This window comes from Numenius arquata, chromosome 1 (assembly GCF_964106895.1).
Source record: "Numenius arquata chromosome 1, bNumArq3.hap1.1, whole genome shotgun sequence".
In the NCBI taxonomy this organism is placed as follows: Eukaryota; Metazoa; Chordata; class Aves; order Charadriiformes; family Scolopacidae; genus Numenius; species Numenius arquata.
The window spans coordinates 95,495,354-95,514,375 of NC_133576.1; the positions used below are offsets into that span (position 1 = coordinate 95,495,354).

Consider the following 19,022-nt stretch of genomic DNA (forward strand, 5'->3'; position numbering starts at 1 on the left):
ACTCCTAAAGAGGAAAAAAAAAAAAATATATGACCATCACGGCTACCTTAAAATATATAGTCTGTTCCTGTTACACAAAGCTTTGTTACAGTGATCATTACTTCTCTGTCATTTATTTCAGTTAGGTGAGGTGAATGTGAATACTTCACGTTGCTGTATTCACCTGCGTGTGCCCTCCATGGTCCTACCATTTGAACTAGTATTAATTACTACTGTGGCTTTTCCGAGGCAAAAATCCATGTTGTTTTTCCACATATACAAATAGCAAACGCTGGTTTAACTAAAGCTTTTTAAAAATTTATTAACATTATTAGGCTTGAGAAACAAAAACAATTTTTATTCAAAACGTTAAGATTAAGATAGTTTTAAAATGTTAGTGCTCACCAACAGAAAGACGAAACAGTCCTTTTTCTGCCTTTTTCTTCCATATGTTTATTTATAAATAATGCACTGAAAAAAATGCATTTGTCTTTTCAGTCATCTTCAAAAGTTCTCATAATATTCTTGTATGATTATAATTAAAAGATGGAGATAGCCTCATATCTCAAGTTTTTACCCATTAACATATCACATACTCAAAAATATTATCTGTGAATGATACAAATGATAATCCTGCTCTGAACTAGCTCACCGTTATTATGATGAAATATGACAGACAGTAATTCCCAAAACTTTTAAGGGGGTGGAAGGGGAAAAACCCACCACAAAGAAGTCTTGCACAAAATGCATGCGTGTATATAAATACCCAACGTTGTTGCTCCAGGAACAAGCAGCAAGATATAGCAAGGACAAATGCAAAGTTTATTCCACGTATGCTACAATTAATCAACATGTTAGGGAAGTATCAAAATTTGTACTATTAACATATGGCAACAGTTTTATTGTTACAATACACTGCAATAGATTAGCCCCATTTGAAAAGGCTTTTAAGCCGCAGACAGTGCAATTGCATTAAATCTTAATTCTTCTGGGTCACGTTCCATGAATTTCTTGCAAACTTCTATTGCATCCTAGGGAAAAAAAGCAAAAAACAAACAAAAGAAAAAAAGAAAACAAAACACACTATAAATCATACTTATTAAAAAAAACCCTCACAACTGAAATATGAAGACACGCTTTATACAAAATATGCTCAAAATCCTTTTTCTATAAAAGATTACTAAGAAGTGTGACAAATCTACGTAAACTGTATTTCTGATCAGTTACCGCTACTCAAGATTTACAGTGCTCATACGGGCAGCATAAAAGAGAGCAAGAGTCATATGCAGAACCTTAGCAACAAAGACTGAATATTCCTTTGTGCAACAGTTGTGTTCCTTGTCTGACTTCCTAAATGCATCTCTGAAGTTCGCCTTAACTAGTGCTGCTGTACTCAGAAATTCTTCCTTTGTCTCAAGATGAATCTAAGCTGCGTGGGGTAAGTGAAAGATTGTAAGTAATTCCTTCATCTAGCTTTAGGGTGCAATCTGGAGAACACATGTTATCAGTAAAACAGAAAGAAAGCCACATAAGAAAAAAGGAAAGCTTTATCCAACTTCTCCCCCTGCCCAAACAAGCACAAATTGTACGCAGCCTTTACAGACATTAGTCTACGCTACTAAACTATAAAAGGTTTTATTTGGTTGGTTTCTTAGTTTCTCTGGTTTCTTCCTTTTGTAAAGCTAATCCAGTCTGGATACCATAAAAGTCAGATCCAGGCATTGCCTACTCTCATCATTCTGTGGGGATGACAGTTTATCCTCCCAATTCAGTGTACTCCTTTCCAATTCATTTCTCATCTAAACAGTTCCTGACACAAAGAAGCACCCAAAAGAAGCCACGAAACTGGAGAAGACTGATTATTAGCAAGTGTCAGAAAGGAAATCAATTCATGTCTAGCATGGCACATATCAACCTGTAACTAAAAGGAAAGAGAACGAAAAATTGTCCTGAGTTTTCTATCTGATGACTTCATCTCATGTACAATTTGAAAGGAGCAGGGGTATATGGAAAATCTCAGCACAGAAGAAAAGTCAGCCTGATCTTCTGTTATGGTCAACCCTTCTGACATTTCTTGTTACCGTGTTATGACAGCCTGTCATCCAGCGTTCTGAAATACCTGTTTTAAAACTGAGTAAACCTAATTTTGTCTCACCATCCCACTCGCTCTATTCCTCGTCCAACCATAAATATAGCAAGACTTCTGTATAAATATTTATTAAAATATTTTTTATAAATTTTGTGTAAATACAGCAATAATTTTGTACAAGAACATTTAAGAAGGTTTTCTATTCCTACCTCTAAAAATGAATCGTCACTAGTTTCTCCATGGTTTATTGGAAATGGCTTGCGCCCATCTGTTGAAACACAAAGGAAGATTGAACAACGCATTTATAAAATTAGGAAAGCTTCATTTTTCCAGTTAAAACTATTTGAACAGATTTTTTGCTCTTCACTTATAAAAATGCTACCGCATTTTTCATAAAAGAATTTTGCATGCAGCTACCTATTCCCAGGTCTCTGCTCCACTGTTGATTGCTTCAACAGGTACCATGATGATTAGCCATTTACATTTAAAAAAAAAACCAAACAACAAAAACAACCCACAATCAAACCAATGAAATACTTTTTAGTATTTTATTTGAAAACTTTAAGGCTGTAAGTTGTGATTGCTTTAGTCCTGGTATAGTACTTCGGTTTTTCAAGTAGAGAAGAACAATTTCAACTACACTTAATGGATTTACCCAGGCAGCTGTACATCTGTGGGTTTGACAGCTGTGATCAGGGACTCCACAACAGAAGAGAATACCAAACCCACCAGTTTGAAGAGTCTGGCATAACTGAAATGTCACCCTCATTTAAAAAAAAAATTAAATAAAATAAGGAAACAAACCTAATAGCTTCAAGTACTAAGTACTTTCGCAGCATTTAAAAATGGTTTCTATAGTTAATCATTTTTTCTCCCATTTGCAATATAATAATGCTATTATTCTCAGCTTTTTAAAAATAATTTTATTCATAGAAATATGTTTCAGGTTACTTGTGAAGAGCTAACAGTATGAGAACATATGTCAGGATATCCTAAGTATTTGCTAGACCAAATTCCCTTTTGGCTCTGTCCTCCCTTTTAAAGGCTTTTCCCTGCCTAAAGATTCCATCCAAGTTGACAATACTTCCAAACTACATTTTCCATAGCTAAAAATAGATTCCATGTTAGAAAACTTTTGGATTTACATGAACAAGAGATTGTTCATTATTGTAACAAGCGTGATTGAAGATACAACAATGCAAACCCCTCAGAACGTGCCAGGGAAACAGCACTGAATGCCCTGTACTGTTGCAAGCTAAGTTTGACTCGATTTTTTATTTATTTTTTTTACATACATCTTGGCAGAACAGCATTTTAATTTTATGTGCCTATAAATAATGTGTTTTCTATGGCAAAAACATCATAAGCATTTAACATTCATGTGTTTCTTTAGCATTTTCTGCCTGCCAAAGCCCACATGCTGGCCACAGCAACTGAAGCCAGTGAATTAATTGAAAAACCTTTCCCCGTTTTCCTACTTTTAAGTATTTCTTGCTTTCTTCCACTGGTACAGAGAGAAGTTATTTTAAAAACAAAGGAAACAGTAGTATTAGCATCCCACTATACAGGGGAGCTAAATGCCTCTTTTTTTAAGAAAATTTTTTAAAATTTAAGCAAAAAATTCAAATGTTTTTATCTTGCATCATATTTATGGAAAATAGCTAAACATGGTAATCACAGTCTGTAGTGTGCTTTTTAAGCACAATGAAAAGGTAATATGGAAATAATAGCACACAACTAGAAGAAGAGTGAGCCATCCATCATGCCTTGAAATTTACAATCATAGAATCATAGAATGGTTAGAGTTGGAAGTTGGAATCTTAGAGTAAAATCCATTAAGTTGGATCTTAATGACCCCCCCTGCCATGGGCAGGGACACCTCCCACTAGAGCAGGTTGCTCAAAGACCCATCCAGCCTGGCCTTAAACACTTCCAGGGATGGGGCATCCACAGCTTCCCTGGGCAACCTGTTCCAGTGCCTCACCACCCTCACAGTAAAGAATTTCTTCCTAATACCTAATCTAAATCTCACCTCTTCCAATTTAAAACCATTACCCCTTGTCCTGTCACTACATCTCCTGACAGAGTCCCTCTCCGGCTCTCCTGTAGGCTCCCTTCAGATCTTGGAAGGCTGCTATGAGGTCTCCCTGGAGCCTTCTCTTCTCCAGGCTGAACAACCCCAGCTCTCTCCGCCTGTCTTCATAGGGGAGGTGCTCCATCCCTCTGATCATCTTTGTGGCCTTCCACTGGACCCGTTCCAACAGGTCCATGTCCTTCCTGTGTTGAGGACTCCAAAGCTGGACACAGTACTCCAGGAGGGGTCTCACGAGCGCAGAGTAGAGGGGAAGAATCACCTCCCGCGACCTGCTGGCCACACTTCTCTTGACGCAGCCCAGGATGCGGTTGGCTTTCTGGGCTGCCAGCGCACATTGCCGGCTCATGTTGATCTTCTCATCCACCAACACCCCCAAGTCCTTCTCCTCAGGGCTGATCTCCAGCCATTCTCTGCCCATTTAGTCATAAAATATTTATATTGCATCCTACAGTTGTTGCCTCACTATTTGATTTAGGTCACTGATAGACATACAGCATCATAAAAATACAGAAATGCATGCCTATTGTTCATGACTTGCCACTGATAATATCCCTTATATCAGCTTCACATTAACATAAGCACTTCTTATATACCGCTTATGCCCCAGGTTATGATTAGCTGCCACCTGTTAAGGGCATTGCTTAATTACATGTTGATTTGCATAAGATGAAAATGTTCTCACCATAAATTACTTAAAAAAAAAAAATGTTAGGAAAGACCAGTGACTTGCAGTTTCAAAATGCTGATCTGCTTCCTAGTTTTCTGAAGTGCCTGTGGCAAAACCTAGTTGCCCAGCAACACGTTTAAGATTGGAGTCATTAGAGAATATCTGAGTAGAACTTGGTGCTACACAATCCGAAGAGGGGAAAAAACAGCTGTAATTCCGAAAACAGAGACTACTGTTTTACAGTTAACTGTCTAGTGACCACAAAGAGGTAGAAGAAAAAATAACCAGCCTATAACAAATGAGTTACATTAGCATCTGCTAGTATTCTGACTACCTAAATTCAGTTTGAACTGTATCATGCAGTTTAATAATATAGCTAACACTTCTAAGGTGTCGTACAGTTCATTTATTAATTCCACAAGCAATTCAGGAACATAAATATAACAGTACGTTCCTCTCTAAAACGTTGAGTGCTTACCAATTCTTTCTTGCTTCCTGTCCTTGTAAATCATAAAGGAAGTCTAGAGGCAGTATAGTATTCCATACTATTTTATCTTAATAGGAGGGAGTTGAGAGAAGGAGAATCCAAAAAAACAATGGGAAGAAGGCTGCGATTGTTTGACAGAATCCCCTGACCCCTGGACGCTATGATGCAGTTGAAAAGAACCTAAGGCCTACATTTAATCAAGTAATGTCTCCCAAACTTTAACAGGTAACAACAGTACTGCTTGTATTTGTTTCAAACAAATGGAGAGAGAGGATAAAAATTGTTCTTACCCAACTCGTAGAGATGACCACCTACATTAACTAATGCAATAAAGTGAAGATCTACTTTTTCATCTATACTTGGTGCCTGCAAGACAAAACAAAACAGAAATAAATTGTTCACTAAAATTCTTATCACAATATGATTAATGAGAACATATCGTCATAATACACAAAACACCTGGCCAAAAGAACTCACAAGTGAGAAGCACATTCTGGATCTATACAGAATGGCAGAAGTCACGCTGCAGAACATTTTGGAATATAAAGCAGCTTTCTGCAAAGGCATAGATCAGTAAGGATCCTTTCAGTAAATTATCTGGAAGTACTTCCAATTATAGCTCTGCGTAAAAGCTTTATTTTTCATTACTGAATTAGAAGTAGTACCGGCTCAAATATACTAACATTAAAAATAGATATTCATATAAATAGCAACTCCTTCACTAACCCACCTCCAATAACAAAGAGATGCAGGGCTGAATGCTGAACCTGTAGTATTTTAAAACTGAAAATATTCACTTGGTCAAAATAATTTTTCCTCTTAAGCCACATATAGTACAGTTAACCCGTTCCCTCTTCACAGGGGGTTGAGAGAAACAGATACTCCCAAGGTACAATTCACACATCTTAGGTGAAGAGGAAGGAAAATAAGCAGACACGTGCCTAGAGCTCTGTTTGTCTGAGACTTCTGAAACCTCAAAGTGGCATCATTACTGCATACCAAGAAGGGACGGAAGTGCAGTGACAACTTCAAGTGACATGACATAAAAAAAAAAATAAAATAATGGTTGCAGTTTGTAAAGATTTATCTAGCCCAATACTGTGTTGCCAACTACAGCAAGCAAAAGCTTTTTCAGAAGAAAGCAGGGCATGCAGAGCATGGCACTCTGCCAGCACACGTTCCTGACATCCACTAAGCAGTGGGCTTTGAACTTCTGAGCCAAAAGGTGCATCACCACCATTGTCTTCAGTAGCAACTGATGGTCTTACTTCCTCATCAATCCGACCACTCCACACCTGAGCCCCGATCCATAATTTAAGATACCATTTGAAGGAACAGGGAAAAAGCACCTCAATTTTTCTTAAACTACTGAGAAACTGACTTCCATGAAAATATATTTCATGCTTTTTTTTTTTTTCCCAGCTTGTAATTACTGTTAGCCTTATGCTAATTTCTTGAAGTGCCCCAAAAATCTAAGAATTTGCCAGAAGCAGATTAGAGGGTACAATGCATTGTAGAACCTTACAGTTGCGTCATGTTTTCAAGACTGGGTTAAAAGTTTTTCTTCCTGATGGTCATGAAAAAAACAAACAACTTTAAAAGATTATCTAAATTGAACAAATGTAGCAAACAACCCGAACAATAGAAGTGAAGGACAAGAAGTCACCATAAGTCCTTCAATACACCAAGAATGCCAAAGAACACAGCATTACAGAGGAACTGCAACAGCTTACAGAAATTCTATGCAGTAAGCTCAAAAACGAAAAAGAGAAAAACAAAAAACCAGACAACCACCCCTCACCCTCATTTGAGATTTATCTCCGTAACCAGTTAAAGTGTGAAAGACATAAATACCCTGTTTCATCTCAGTTTCAGAGGGCCTAGAATGGAGAAAGAGCATTCCTGCTGCTGAAGATGAGACGGCTATCAAAGGGACAAGAGGACCTTTGCACCAGAACTCCAAGGAGTCTTTTTTCCTCTATGGCATAAGGAATTGCCTTTGAGAATTTTACTTTACAGAAGGCCAAACAGAGCCAGGGCTTAGAAATAAAAAACAAGCAGCCTCTAGAGTTTGGCTGCCCCAGCTGTAAACTTCCAAGGAGCACAGGTTTCTGTAACTTCCTGAAAACGGCACAAGACAGTAGCTGCCGACCAACAGGAATAACAACAAGGTGCCATCAATCAACCAAGAGCTTAGAGGCACCTAAACCATGCTGCTACAAAAGCGTGCAGGCAGGCACGGCTGAGAGCCCTTGCCAAATCCTACATTGCCACCTAACCCCTGTGTAGAGATATGACTTCACGGCTGTTCCCTTACCAGTTAAACTGGGAAATCTGGGCTTAAGGAATTTTAGGGTTAGGGGAAAGACTACTGCCAGTTAGTCTCACTTCAGGAAGGAAACGGCTTGGCATTTAAAAGCTTGCATTTGAGTATACGCTACCTGGGCTCATATTGACATCTACTAGAAGAGCTCGGAGTACCACTATTTCAGAGGATTCCGAGATGTTCAAGGTTTGGTTTTGATCACATTTAGAACAAAATACAGTTGTCCCTTTGCCCATTTTGAGGGTTGTGTTCTTTGCCAGCTCCTAATAAACATCTTTTCAATAGAGGGAACGTTTGGCATGTTAGGAATGCTGAGCCTATATACAGCTAGAAGATGGATAGGGATGCCATCAAAAAAAGCATGATTAATTTTTCATAGAGTTTTCTTGAAGACCGTGCTGCTCCTATAGAATCCTGCTGAGTTTGTGTGCATGCCTAGTCTAAATAATGTGCTTCCATTAAGTGCTATTCCCACAACTCGTGAGAAATGTTGGTTTTACATTTTTAATTTCCCAACCTCATAGAAAGAGGGAAAATGCCACACCATTATTAAAGTTTCGACCACATGTTCTAATGTAGGCAGTCTCCTTCCTTTGTGATTACTTTTCATCAAATGTAGATACTAGTAAATTTACTACCAAGTAGATCTGTTATATTTCGTGAAAAATTAGGACTTCAATCAATTTTGACAGACAATTATTTGCATCATTATAAGCACAGAGAAACAATGGGGACTGAACAGTCAAGATGATATAAAACTTTATATTATAAAAACATGTTGCTTATGACTTAGGCAAAGAAGTAACTGGATTAAACTTTGCCAATGTAATGTATCTGATACAAAATTCACCCCACTCTTCCTTAGGGAAAAAAAAACCCCATCCATTGCATATGTGTGCATGCATGTGCACACACAGACACTAACACAAAAAGAAGCATAGCCAGACCAATTTCTACTTCACTGGGAAGCTCTACAAATTCTAATACTTGGAACCAGAAGATTTTAAATTTCAAAGGAATGGAAAGAAGAGGGAATGTCAGCTTCAGGGAGATGGCTTTTGTGGTCTCCTTGAAAAGCTACACCTTTGGCCAAGTTTTCAGCTTCTAATAAACAGTCTGTGTGAATGCTTACAAGCACAAGAGAACATAGATTTAAGAAGTCTGACTGCGCGTTCATCACTAGGTAATATTTTCAGAACAATTACAGAGGATTTTCTCTGGATTACTCTTCTTGTCAAAGGCCACAGTAACATGAACATCAGTCAAGTGCTGGGATGACCTGTTCCTTTAGATTTTTTCACTTAGAAGCCCACTCAATGTGCAAAAGCAGACAGCACATTTGAATAACTGCATGTATGAACCACAAGAAGGGAGAAAGACACAGGAGTCTAAATAAGATGATTGTCTAACCAGGATTTGGAACTAACCTATGGGATTCAAGACTCATTTTTCAAGTTTTCCAAAGAGCTGTAGCACACAGTGAAGAAAATTTATATTTCTTTCCCATCCAGAAAAGACAGAAAGAGGACAAATACCAGCATCTTGAGTAGCTTACAGAAGCTTATGTTATGGTTTCAACCTTAGTATAACAAATAAGCTTTTGTAGTAAGGTTTAGTGGACATCACTTTTCTAATTTATCTTTTGGAAAGAAAAAAAAAAAAAAAGACCAGTAGACTTGTAGACTTGAAAATGATAGAAGAGGAAAAATACATGAAGTTTAGTGCTCGAAGTTTCTGAGAACGTCTTCTCAGCTGTTATTTTTTCTCAAGGTATTGCGATAATGCTCAATGGTAATAATAGGGCATATCTTCATAAATACTCAGTCTCATATACAAAAGTGACAGCCAAGGTTGTCATGCCCTCCAATTTTGGATACCACATTAAAAGCACCTAAATGACTGAGTCCCAATTTTTCAGAGGATTTGTGTGCCTTCTCTGTTAACTTGGACATTCAAATTAAATAATAAACAACTGCTGACTGCTGTGAAGTGAGTTTTAATTGACTTGTCTCAGGTCGATACCCATTAGTTTATGTTATTGAAACAGCACCTCTACATTTATTCCTTCATTCTCACCAGCAGATTTCCAATCAGCAATTTTTAAAAAGGCACTTCCTAAAGTTTTTACTATACAAATAATAACCTTTCATACTCCCTCTTTTTGTACTGAGAAATTCCTTGATTTTACCTTTCACCTTTGCATGCTGCCCTCTTCATGAACTACAACAGTCCTCTTTCTTGTTGTTGCACTAACCTTCAGAAACCTCAGTAGTACACCCCTATATCACTGTTTGCCAATTGTATCGGGCCATCTAATAAGGTACATTTCATCCCCTACACAATCTAAAAGTCAGTATTTAGTTTTCATGCATTTGAAATCTTTTGATCTTCAAATGTTGCTAACAGAACAAAACCGTTCATCAAATTTGATGTGCAACTGGTTTCTTTCCCCTGAAAACTGCATTTCTGGGACAAATACATAATTGAACAAAAAAAAAAATTGTCTTGCTTTCATGAACATACTGAACAAGTCCTCACCACATCCTGCTTAAAATTTATTTAAGAAAAAAACATATTATAAAACCAGGTTCAATGCGACATGTCAGATTTCAAGCCACCTCTTCGAACTAAATCTTGGGTTTTTTTATTATTTCCTTACACTTGCTCTTGAGAGAAAGGAATGAAGCAAGAAGTCTCACAAACCAGTATAGTAAAATGCTTCATATTACAGATAGTGATTGGGAAGGGAAAAAATACTACTTGTGCTAAGTGAAGAAACTGGCATCAAGAGTCTGTCAGATTCTGGATGAAGAGTGGTAAAGACTGATATGGAAAAGATGATTTTGCAGAACCTTGAGGAATAAGAAGTTTCAGATGCATCCAACTGAAAAATCATGACAAAAGTAACTGAAGTATAAGAGAAGAAAAAAACCTTAGGGGTAAACTTAGGAGTAACTATACAATTTCACTCACAAGGAGTTGCGAGAAGCCAAAGAAAAACATATTCAAAAACAAAGCTTACAGAACAGAACTTTCGGTATGGCTTGGATTCAATAAATTTTGAAGTAAAAGGGGAAAAGTGATGGAATTGCTATTGAGTAGATTAGGCATCTATAATTTCCATTTTGAAGCACAGAACATGCTTGGGCAAATGTACTGTGCAGTCCTGTGAAAGGCATTTGAATGCTGGTTAAAATACTGCAATTAAAACAAAGACCACTGGAATGATGATCACAAGTTTCAGCAAGATTATTTCTGGCTCATTCTCACAGAACAGTGATGTCTCCATTCACGCTCAATATACTGCCGTGAAGTTTACAGCATTTGAAATGCTCTGGAGTTTCACAGTTGAACACAGATAGCTTAATTTAGATCAAGGTATCCCTTGTCCAGAGTAATGAAAAAGAATTTCTAGAAGAAAGGAGCCGAGGGACTGTCTTGAGTGCTGACCTAAGAATGGACAAGAAGTTGCTGTGCTAAGCTTTGCCTGAATGTATTTTTCTACCATGCTGTCATTGTAGACAAGCTGTCTCAAGCTTATTACCTCTATGTCCCGAACTATGCTAGAAAACACAACTGCCAGGTGAGGTACAGGTCCAAGCTACAGGAAAGCAGCATCTGATTCTGAATGGGAAGATGTCAAGCAAGAAGGCAAAATTCAGAGATGGGTTCTACCAACGACCAGAGTATCTGGATACAGAACGTTAATACAAACACAAATCTCCCTTTAGATCCATAAGCAAGAGGGATTATATACCTGCTCTAAATAGGTATTTCTTGGATTTTTTTTTTTTTGAAGAACGGGAACTTAAGTCTGACACAGAAAGTAAATGGGGAAAAAACAAAGAGCATGTTTTCCAACTTGAGAAGTGTAGAAAAGAAAAAAGAATTAGGAGATCTGCTTGACATAAAAAAGGGAACAAAGTGACCATAAGGCAAGCAGAGACACTAAACTAAAAGAACAGATGAGCTGCAAGGATAAAGAGATCATTACAAGGACTGAGGAAAGCTCAACATTACTAATGAAGTATGTTGTTACCTATAGCTTAAAAATTTGTCATCTCTACTGCAATTTATCAGGCTTGCATAGAACATTTCAGGACAGTATTTTCAATTACTTTTTTTTCTATTGTATGTTCTTAACTCATCTGGGAAACCTACTCTAAAAACTCAAGGGAAGTTTTCAAGTAAGGAAAGTGGTTTTATTAAGGAGCATAAATACAGTCTGTTGTGATTAAGACTTTCGCTCTTGAATTTTGAAACAATCTATTTTCTGTCAATGTTTAAGTAGTAGAAGTATACTTAGAACTACAAAAAAGTTCAATTTTATTTTAAATACAATACACAGGATGTTTCCCCCTTCTCTTAAATTTAGCTCCATAGATTTTTTAATAAAAGCAATACTACAACATTTTCATACAACACTGAGACCAATTCAGCCTCCTTGTACGTGATCAGAGCAATGTTAATACTACTAATAGCGACAGGCATTGACAGGGCAAACCTTAAAGGACAAGGCAGTATATAAAGCTGTCTCAGCTTGATAATTATGCCCAAAATGCTGTCTGTTTTTCTGCATATTAAAATAATTTACATATAGTTTGTGTGTTCTTGAATCTTCTTGAAAAGCTATGTTATACAAAAGTGTAAAGACAAGCACAACTTTTTAGTTACCAATAAATATCAGAATATATTTTATTCAGTGACAAAATCTTTGCATATAGGACTTACAATTTTAATCTGTCAGATGGAGATAGTTGGGATCTCAGGGGAGTTAATGAATATTATTTTAAATCTATTTTTAGTGGCTTCTGTTTTGCCAGATACAGCTGTATCAAAGGCCACTTTTTCAATTAATTTTTTGAATGTTTTCAAAGCAAACACTCACTGCTAATGGATGAGGAGTTGTTTTCAGAAATTTTCTGAAGTAAATAAAACTCTCAACTTGCCAACAGTGGTCTTCTAGTATAATCACAACAGATTATGCTGTAATGTCCATCCTTGGATAAGTCATGGTTTATTTAGTGTTGAAATAAACTCATGATCAATTAATGTTTTTGTTCTAGGCAGGCACACTCAAGCTTGTTGCCCTCAATAAGTCTTTTGTTAACAACAAGCTTATATAGGTCAAATTCATACAAGCACCCAGTTTCAAATTACAGAAATACGACGTAGAATTTTCCAAGTTTTGCTAAGCAAACAAAAAAGTCCTCAGGTAAAATGTCAGCAGTCAATGGCATAAATATTACATGGGGGGAGAGGAAGCATGCGTTGGGGAGAACTTAACTCTGTGCCAAACTCCATGCCTCCTCAAATCCCAAGGTATTTAACTAGCTCCAAATGATAGTATCAAGAATGTTTTATAGTTCTGAAGATTACAAGAGAGCTAAATACTTAATAATAGCAATTATTATTCACATAAAGAGAATGGAGTCTGGGAAAACATCTCATCTCAAGATACTTCTCAGGATAAAAATATAAAAGCTATAATGGATATGGAAGCATTTGGACATGAATTTTTAATAGCAATAAAACATTAAAAAGGCTTTCCATATCTGGAAAGACAGATCTGTATGAAAAAGGAAGTTATTTGGACCATAGTCAGAATAATTATTTCACCTCAGTGAAAAATCCACACACCTCAAATAAGAATTGTTAGCAAGACAGGTGGTCATTATCGAAGAATGATTAAAAAACTAAAAAATCACTGTCCCAGTTTTACATTGAAGACCATTCACTTCTACATATCAAGATTTTTTTGTGTGTGCACTAAAAGTGTGACCACTCCTTAAAAGCAGGATGCAATAACCCTAAACCACTCTTTCAGTTTACTGTTTCTGATAGTGGTCATAGGACAGTTTAGAAATAGTAGCTATTCTGTGCATGTAGCTTTTTTCTAACGTTTCCAAGATATATTTGTGCCTTGTGAGGGAAGAAGAAAAAAATTTTAAGTATGGTATTTGATGACAAGCTTTTCTTATTAGAATGTCTTCACCTTCAACTAGAATCTATGTCTTCAAACTGGATAAAGAAACAGATGTCAAGTGAGAAAGTAAGGCAGCCCCTTGGGATTACAGGAAACATTTAACCTTTACTGAAATACTCAGGGACCATTAAGCAAGACTTAGAATGAAAGAAAAGGAGACCAGGTTTAGGATACAAAAACATAAACCAGGTCTCAAACACAGAAGAAATAACAGCATGTAACAAAGAATTAGAAGCCCCTTGGTTTAGCACATCCAAATGAAAGATCATGAAGATGAGGTGAAAAGAAGAGGCTGGATGTGGAGCCTATGGCGAAAAAAAAAAAAAGCCACTTCATGACGGGCAAACTTCATCTATGCTTTGAAAATGATTTGGCACGTGCGTTGAATCAAAAATACCTGGACAGCAAAGCATGGAGTGATGTACTTTTGCTGTCCAACATGGGGGAAAGAAAAAAAAAAAAGGAAAAAAAAAAAAGGAAGAAAAAAATCCTAAGAATGGTTTAGAAAAGACTCCAACAAAAAATGATGCCTTGAGGACTGAAGTTGCATGGCAGAAGGCCAGTCGTGTCAGAGTAAGAAAAGACTGAAGATGGACTACACTTACAACAGAATGAAGCCCAACAGATGGAAGGCGTATCAAGGGCCGCCAACGACGAAGACGGATTGACGGACTGGTAGCCTTTGCAGGACCTACATGATTACGTTTGCCCCAGGAGAGGGATGCAGAGTGACACAATGGTGAAGCCTTCGTTCTGCTGTTGCTAACCTGAGGCTGCGATGAGGATGGTGGTGAAGACAGCGAGGACGATGACGACTACATAAACATTAAAAAAGAACATACTTAGCCCACTTAAACTTGAAGTAACATACCCAAAAAGGCAACTGCAAAGATGTCCACTCTTTATTATACTGTCCTTTAACTGATCAAGTCACACAGATAATAATCAAGAATGTGTTGAATTTGAATGAGAAGACAAGGGAAAAATGAAAATAAGCATGGTCCAAATCTGAAGTTTATCACTAGATAATCTAGAGGTTATTCACACCCAGTGAACTTCATAATATGAACACAAGTTAACTGACTCATTCAAGAGACAGACTGTTGGAAAGTGAGGAGGGAGAGGATTAAAGTGTCATGTCATGGAAGGAATAGTTGAGAACAGAGAGCGATCAGTTTTGTCTACAGCTACAAAACCGTAAGCAACAGTTTCTCTGGTAATTTGGGAAAGCTAGGTTGTGCTGCTCTGGGATTTAAAATGAATCAAGTAACTACTGTGACAGAACCCAGAGTTTCTTTACTGTTCCATGGCTAACATAAAAGGAAAGCAAAGGAAAAGGGAAGCTTACCGTGATGAGGTATGCAACTTCCTAAGTTTTTCACCTATTCTTCTAAAATAGCAGGCCAGTGGCAGTATTGCCATTAACACTCAGGATCCCTTTAGTATCCGTGGAAGCAGTAGGACTATGTTAAACCATTCAAATTGTTACTATTAGAAGAAAGACCACAGAAGTATTAAAAATGACTCTCAGCTGCAACTGACAAAGTTACAGTAAATATATCTAAGACCAGAAAGGACCATTGTGATGATTTAGTTTTGATCTTCTGCCCCACACAGGCCACAGGACCAATCAAGTTCAAGTTTTGTTTGGATCAGAACACACTCACAAAACAAAAACAAACATTCAAGATTAACAATTCTTTTGCTACTGAAATAAATCAGAACAAATCAAAAATTCAATCAATCCTGTCTATAGCTCCAGAGAGAGTTATTAAACTGTATGGATGTTACTTAATACATTATTGCTAAATGAAAAGGCAACCTTTCTAGTCCTGCTTAATGATGATATGAACATGGAACAACAGATTACATTCGTTCATCTGGCCATGATGTCAAACCAGGGGCTCACCTTCAGCTTATCATCCACCATAACTTTCTCCTCTCACCACATATAAAAATCCCAATGTTATCTTCAGTCTTTTAGAGAACCCCTCACCTTCTGTCAGGAAATAAACTTTATCTTTTATCCTAATGACACAGCTTTTATTTGGCCTCAGAAAAATACTCCTTTTTGTTTGAAGCTAACCTAAAGGGCAATCCAGATTGTCCTGTGTTGATGTCTTGTGCTTTACTATCTCTTGATCTTTTTACACTGCCTGTAGGTTTTGGGGTGTATTTTTTATGTTGCCTTCCACATCACTGATAGAAGTTGTTTAACGGTACAGGTCTCAGAACCGATCCCTGGAGACCACCCCCCTAGCAAACATATTTACTCATTGATGATACCCCACTTATCCGCACTGAGACCTGCCATCTACTTGTGAATCCATGGAAGTTATGCAAGCAGAATAGAAACTGCAGCTCTTTAAGGTATGTCCCACATTACGCATTCAATGGAATGATTCTAGAAGACTTCAGAGACCAAGCATTAGATAGGTTCTCTGAAAAAAAAAAAAATATTTTCACTCTTTTTAATCAATGCATAAGTGTCAGTCAAAAACATTTACTTCCTTTGTATTATTTTTGAAGCAATTAATCTTCTTTCCCATCCAATTTCACTTTTTTTTCCTTTTTCTATCAAGAGTGGGACAATGAATTGGTTCTTACTGCTCCCATATTGCTGACCTTAAAGAACAAACACAGGAATAGGAATTCTTCATGAAAAGCAAGCGTCAAGTACAGTAGAAACTGTAGAGCTCAGAGATAAGCATGGAGTGTTATTTGGGTTGGCTTTTTTTTTCAATTAACTTCTGATTTTCAAACATTCTGAACCACCCCTATATCTCAGTAGCTCCACATAAGAGGACAAAACCAGAAAACCTCCAGCTCAAAAATGTAACTATATGAAGAAAGAGCAATTTAACAATGACAATACTTCTATGAGTCAGAGACACTTACAACTTACATGGCTATTATAGTTATCTGTACCACTGATTATTTTTTTTTTTCAAATTCTTCACTTGAACAGATTTAAAATGAGGCATTTTACATTTAGATAATGTATCAGATGGCTTTGAAAACAATTTTTTCTCAGCTTGCCTAAGAAAATTCCAAAAGATGACTGATAAAACATTGCTCCTAGAAGTCCTCACAGTCCACAGACCTCCCTATGGAGGGAGGAACCTGAAAGATTAGAACCTGCTGTGGGGCAGAAATTTAAGAGTTTTGCTGACTAGACAGTTCATGATAAAAGGCAAGACACGCTACATTATGTTTTACAATTTTGTAAGCTGCTGCTATCAAAACAGACAAGACTGTTAGTCTTCCTGGACCACAATACAGTAACTGTTTACTTAGAAATAGTAAAAAAAAAAAGAAACTGAAAAACTTGTTGAGAGTAGGAATTTATTGATGCATTCCATTGACTGGAAGCTGTTAAACTGTATACTTTGCTCTGAGAAAAACTCTATCTTTTAGCACTCCTAGTGTAATTACTGTGAAACAGTAAGACTTTGAACAATACCAAATTTAAGATTTTTTTAACAGTACAGGGATGACCGGAATACTGAAAGAATTTTTTTATAAAGCCTTTTTTCCTTTTGTTACCATTTTCCCACAATTCTTCACTTTTTCCATTTTCCATGACTGCGGTTATTTCTTTGTTCCCTAGCTAATATTGCTAAAATAATCAAAAAATATTAAAAACACCCCTTGTCTGAATGTAATGACAGCAGAAAACACTTTAAGTTTTCAAAATTAAACTTATAACCTAGAATGCAGTTTAAGGCAACTAGTATTTTAAAATTTCTAAGTCAGTATTTGTCTTAATTTTAAATTACATTCATTGAACCTTTTTATCTTTTATCTTTTATTTCCTATACTAGTAGGTCCCCTAATGAGATCAACCAAGACAAAGAGAAACTTCCTCCAGACTGAAAACATACTTTTGCATTTTTAAGAGTGAAATTTCAACAGAGAGTATATAGGAATTGTTGAAAAGCAAAATTAACACCAGATTATGCCTAATTAACAAGGCTACAAGAGCCATAAAATTCCATGCATTGGTTTAATAAGCACAAATTAAGCTGTGTCAATTGCAGTTGTTTTCAATTTAATATTAAAAAAAAATTAAGCTAGAATTATTGTCAATATTAATACATGTCTCCACATAAAGGATACAAAGTCATATATTTCACATTTAATTTAAAATGCGGAAGACATCATAACTTGAGATACTATTCAAACAAGACTTATTAACAGCTAGAAACTGCAGAGAAGAGAGAATTAGACTAACTTCACAAGATGAAAAGATCACAGGAGCATATTTCTGAGCTGAAAATTGTAGCAGGTCAAATATCTGAAGCGGTAAAACAAAACCCTGAAATAGAATCGAATGTTATTGTCATATAAACCAGTAAGTACATTATGTTTATGGTTTGTAATGCAAAAAATACATTATAAACAAGTTAAACGCTTCATGGAATAGGTCCAAAAAACGTTTAGGCAATTATCATCCGCCCCAATCCGAAACTCATTCCTATATATAGCTGTTATTAAAGCCTAGAGCCATTTAAGTCTAAGATCTCAAGGAAACACCTACAAAGTTCATCACGCACCAAGAGCTGTGCTTTTGCAAATACCTAAAAGTGCAGAAGTTTGATAGCGCTGAGTAGCTCATGACTGGGCTCACGACCAAACCGGTCAGGTTCTAGGAACAGGGATGTATCTGCTCATCTTGTCTGGGGAACCCAAGCCAGCAAAGTATCTCAGTCCACATCTAATGCATTGAAGACCCAACAGGACAAAGTGGTGTCTGGTATTGCATGACCATTTCTTTCTAAGGGGAAATATTTATTACCGATTAACTTGGTAGTGGCTACAAAAATTAATCCGTCTGGAAGCTCAAGTTCAGGGTGTCCTCTCAGTGGAAAGTTCAAGCCCATGCCACCTTCCTCTAAGGAGGCTTCCCTGTCTGTCAGCTGACAAACTATGCTGGGAGTGGGGCTTTCTTCTTTCCTCGATTGTGAGGTTGTTTCGCTACGTAGAAAGAAATGCTCATTGCACTGGGACAGAGCTCAAACCAGCTTTAACTGCACACCAACATCACTGGAAACTTGGGAAACAGGAGGAAATACAGCGCTTCTAGTCCTGGTCTTCGTTTCTTACGTGCAACCCCGGGATCAGAGGCCCTGCCACACGCTCTGGAGCTGCTTGGTTTAGTCAGTCCATGAGCCTGCAATAACTGCTCCCAACAAACTGACACTGACACTGATCAGTGGCCTCATTATACAGTTCCCGTACAGTAAGCCCTGTAGTGGAGATGGGGGAAGGCTGAAGTGACATTAAGTGCAACCTTGCCAGCCAAATAGGCAATATAAGAGTTATTACAGCTTTAAGATTACATTCAGAGAAGATGTACTTATTATCTATTGTTTTTCCCCACCACCTTTTAC

At 37.0% G+C, this 19,022-nt stretch overlaps 1 protein-coding gene across 1 annotated transcript in view; it reads right to left on the minus strand.

Annotated features, from left to right (window-relative positions):
• Window positions 1-278: 278 nt before the first annotated feature.
• The window catches only part of UCHL3 (ubiquitin C-terminal hydrolase L3), a 44,787-nt gene continuing 26,043 nt past the window's right edge, over window positions 279-19,022 (minus strand). The window contains exons 6-8 of the mRNA XM_074147632.1: window positions 5,608-5,683; window positions 2,278-2,336; window positions 279-1,010 (exon numbers count right to left, since the gene is read on the minus strand). Of these exons, the coding sequence (XP_074003733.1) occupies window positions 927-1,010; window positions 2,278-2,336; window positions 5,608-5,683 (219 nt within the window). The 3' untranslated portion in view covers window positions 279-926. The remainder of the gene's footprint in view (window positions 1,011-2,277; window positions 2,337-5,607; window positions 5,684-19,022) is intronic.